This window comes from Chiloscyllium plagiosum, chromosome 24 (assembly GCF_004010195.1).
Source record: "Chiloscyllium plagiosum isolate BGI_BamShark_2017 chromosome 24, ASM401019v2, whole genome shotgun sequence".
NCBI lineage: Eukaryota > Metazoa > Chordata > Chondrichthyes > Orectolobiformes > Hemiscylliidae > Chiloscyllium > Chiloscyllium plagiosum.
Genome location: NC_057733.1, coordinates 25,254,345 through 25,258,100, shown reverse-complemented (window position 1 = coordinate 25,258,100; position 3,756 = coordinate 25,254,345). Strand labels below are relative to the sequence as shown.

At 37.1% G+C, this 3,756-nt stretch overlaps 1 protein-coding gene across 2 annotated transcripts in view; it reads right to left on the bottom strand.

The window, feature by feature from the left end:
* Positions 1–860: 860 nt before the first annotated feature.
* zgc:174863 (uncharacterized protein LOC100136852 homolog) overlaps positions 861–3,756 on the bottom strand; it is a 13,095-nt gene continuing 10,199 nt past the window's right edge. Inside the window, exons 6-8 of one of the 2 annotated variants that reach the window (XM_043714614.1) lie at positions 1,881–1,906; positions 1,756–1,797; positions 861–1,529 (exon numbers count right to left, since the gene is read on the bottom strand). In XM_043714614.1, the coding sequence (XP_043570549.1) occupies positions 1,783–1,797; positions 1,881–1,906 (41 nt within the window). In that variant the 3' untranslated portion in view covers positions 861–1,529; positions 1,756–1,782. Of the gene's footprint in view, positions 1,530–1,755; positions 1,798–1,880; positions 1,910–3,756 lie in introns of both variants that reach the window. The other variant, XM_043714613.1, reaches the window with a different exon arrangement.

The window sequence follows — 3,756 nt, the reverse complement described above, 5'->3', positions numbered from 1 at the left end:
AATGGTGATGTCTGGACATTGTCTGTAAGGTATAATTCCATAAGTGTGACTATGTCAGTTTGACTAGTCTCTGAGATGGATCTCCCAATTTTGGCATTAGCCCAAGATGTTCGTGAGGAGGACTTTGCAAGGTTGATGGGGCTGTTTCTGCCATTATCTTTTCTGATACCTAGGTCAATGCCAGGTTGACCGTCCAGTTTCTTTGCTTTGTAGAGACTTTGTGTCGATTGATACAACTGAGAAGCTTGCACAGCCACTTCTGAGGGGAATTAAAAGTTAACCCAATGACTGTGGGTCTGGAGTCACATGTAAGCCAGACCAGGTGAGGATGGCATGAGAGGAAACCAACATGTCAAAGAACTAACTGTTCAATCTGATTTACTTTTAAGTGATTAACAGTCAGTAATGTATTAATCATCCATTTGCACAATCTTGTAAAGATGTGAAATCTGTTCTCTGTTTCCAATGTTTCAATGAAGGGCATTAGTGGGACTGATGGGAATCATTTCATGGTCATCAGTAGATTCTTGATTCCAGATTTTTTTAAATAATTGAATTCAAACACCACCATCTGCCATAGTGGGGTTCAAATCCAATTCCATGGGATATTAGCTACATTTCTGGATTAAAAATGTAGTGATAATACCTTTAGGCTCTCACCTCCCCATGAGTTCAAAAAATTTGTGTGAGCGACCTGTTGGGGTCTCAGAGAAAATCACTTAGATTATTTCTGATAAGGTTCAACGCAGAGTCCCTGAAAGACTGAGCAAGTTAACTTTAAAACTCCTTCACAAAAGTAAAGCAACACCATATGAGTAGTTTAATATTCAACTAAAAGATATTTATGTAACTCATGAATCTTTATTTACAAAATATTGAGTTTATTTACATTTAGTACACACACTAAAATGACAAGAATTTTGCATATATCTGACTTAACAAGCATAGTTACATTTACCTCCCTTGTTGCGAGATCCAAAAACAATTAGAACAGAATATCAAATCAACATGTCAATCTGATTTAGAGTCAAAGAGATGTACAGCACACAAAAAGGCTCCTCAGACCAAATCGTCCATGCTGACCCATCCAAGATAAATCTAGTCCCATTTGCCAGTATTTGGCCCATATCCCTCTAAATGTGTTTATGTCACTAACAGCAAGTCATGTGTTAACATAATCATCCATTTCCAACTTTGTAAAGAAGGGAAATCTTTCCTTTGTTTCAGGTTTCCAACATTCACATCTTTCCCTTTTTATAAAGTGAAAAGTAGAGTCCAGGGCACAAACCTTTCACAATAATTCTGTAATCATTAATCAGTAGGATGTGATTTCTCAAAGTACACAGGACCAAGAATTTCCTTCTTCTCGGACACAACACTGTGATGTCACGCACTGATCCATAAACTGTCACAGTTGTAAAATAGTGAAACGTCTTCAGAGGACACCAGCCAGAATTGAGGGTCAAATTCTCTAGTTTCTAGCACTTTGCTGTTTTAAAGGTCCAACGATTACTGGTGTTAGCAGAAAACTAAGCAAAAAGCATAGAACAGTGACAGTGGTAAATCAGAATTACTATGCTGAACAATTGCATTGTAAGCATAATCATTGGAAAGTGACAGTGCTTTAAATAATGCTAGTAAACAGCCTTCTATTGTTCACATAATCTAATTTCAAATTATAATGTTATAAAAATATTTTTAAATGAGCCTATGATATCAGTGCAGTTGTCAAAGGTAGAAGTAGGAATTATTCACCTCAGCCAAATGCTAAGCAGCAATTCCTTATTCATGTAGTATCTGATAAAAGAAAGAAAAAGAAAATGATGAAACCAGTAAAAGAAAACCTTCAAAACTAAACTAATGTTTGAAATCACACCTACCATTGGCATTTCAGATTCTCTTCTCACTGCTGAAACAAAATTAAAAAGCAAAGTCATTTTTTTATTTCTGTAATACTAATTATAATAAGAATTGTGTGGAAATTTCCACTTGATTCATGATATTATTGACAGTTATAATCGATGCACATAGCTTCCACAATGAACATGTAATCCTAATACATTGTTCAAAATTAAAAAAAGGTAAGACAAAGTATTTAAAACAAGTATTTTCACCCATCTGCCACATATATTTTTAGTTCTGGAACTTGACCTAGCTGTGTATGATATGGTAGCGGCTATAATAAATTATTCACTCAAATTGCTGAAATAGTAACCCTGAGGACATGAGTTCAATTCCCAATTTAATAGCGTGAGATTGAATTCAACATTAAAAATGGTTGGTATCAGTAAGGGTTTTGGTTAATTTTAGGCCATTGCTCAGGAACCTAATCAGTTCAGCAATCCTCTTTTAGGAAGGTCAACCTACAGTCCGTAACTTACCTGCCCAACATGTGGCTGATTCTCAACTGAACTCTGAATTAGTCCAGTAGGCCAGTCAGTCATGTCAGAATGCAAAGAGGGCCCATCAACATCTTCCCAGGGCAGCCAAGAGTGGATAATAAATGTCAATTTAGCCAGTGGCAACCAGAGCAAGAGAATGAATTACTTTAATGCTCCAGATTTTATATAAATAATGTTTCCATCCTTCCTGATCTGCTTTCCCCTGAACAAAACATTCAAGTTAAGAGAATGTAGTGTGGATTGTCACTGCTGACTTTCAGGCTTATTTGGCTGCATATGTTTTCAGAGGAGTTCTATCTGATTTACCTGGAGCTTTCCTGTACTTTCTAGGTGGGACAGGGTGGCAAGTGAAGATTGATTCATACAGGCACATTAGCAAACAATTTTCACCGAGCAACTTTAATCATCTACAATGTAAGTAATAAAAGCAAAATACTGTATCAAGATGCTGTAAATCTGAAATAAAAAACAAACAGAAAGTATTGCAGAAACTCAGTGGGTCTCGCAGCATCTCTGGAGACAGGTGCTCATATTCTCCCATCATTCCATGCTAATATTTCTGTCCTGTCTTTGTTACAATGTTCCAAAGGAGGTGGGGGAATATCCCTCATTTTCCACCGAGGTACTTTTCAGCTTCTTCGACTCAATATTGATATCCTCTGTCCTCCATTTTGATTATAGTCCCTCCACTTTCCTCTAGGCACACCTTACTTGCTTCTTACTGACTTATCTTTCAACACAGCAGACCTATTTTCTCCATTTATTCCCATTTTACATCTCTATCTCTTCTTTACGACTATTAGAGGTTGCTTTGTCTTTTGCTCTGGACAAGCTGACCATGTGTTCCATTAGCTCCTTCTTCCCCTCTGTCAGCAGCATAACAACTATCATTTTCCAGCTAGTTTTTGTTCTGAATAAGTCATTTTGGATTTAAAATGTTAACTCTGCTTCTCTCTCCACAAATTGTCTCAGATCTTCTGGCTTTCTCTGAACTTCTGTTTTTACTACAATGCAACCACATTTGAAGTTTGTGACAAAATTGGTAAAATTCACAGCTTCAGTCTTCTATCTGTTTCACATGTGCAAATGTCATGTTATTGTTGTCATACCTGAATGACCATTAAGCGTATAAGTCCTGTTAAGATTTGCTTTCCCAAAATGCAGCACCTCGCATTTATCTGAATTAAACACCATCTGCCACCTCTCAGCTCATTGGCCCATCTGGTCCAGATCCTGTTGTAACCTGAGGTAACCCTCTTCGCTGTCCACTACACCTCCAATTTTGGTGTCATCTGCAAACTTACTAACTGCACCTCTTATGCACACATCCAAATCATTCATGTAAATGACAAAA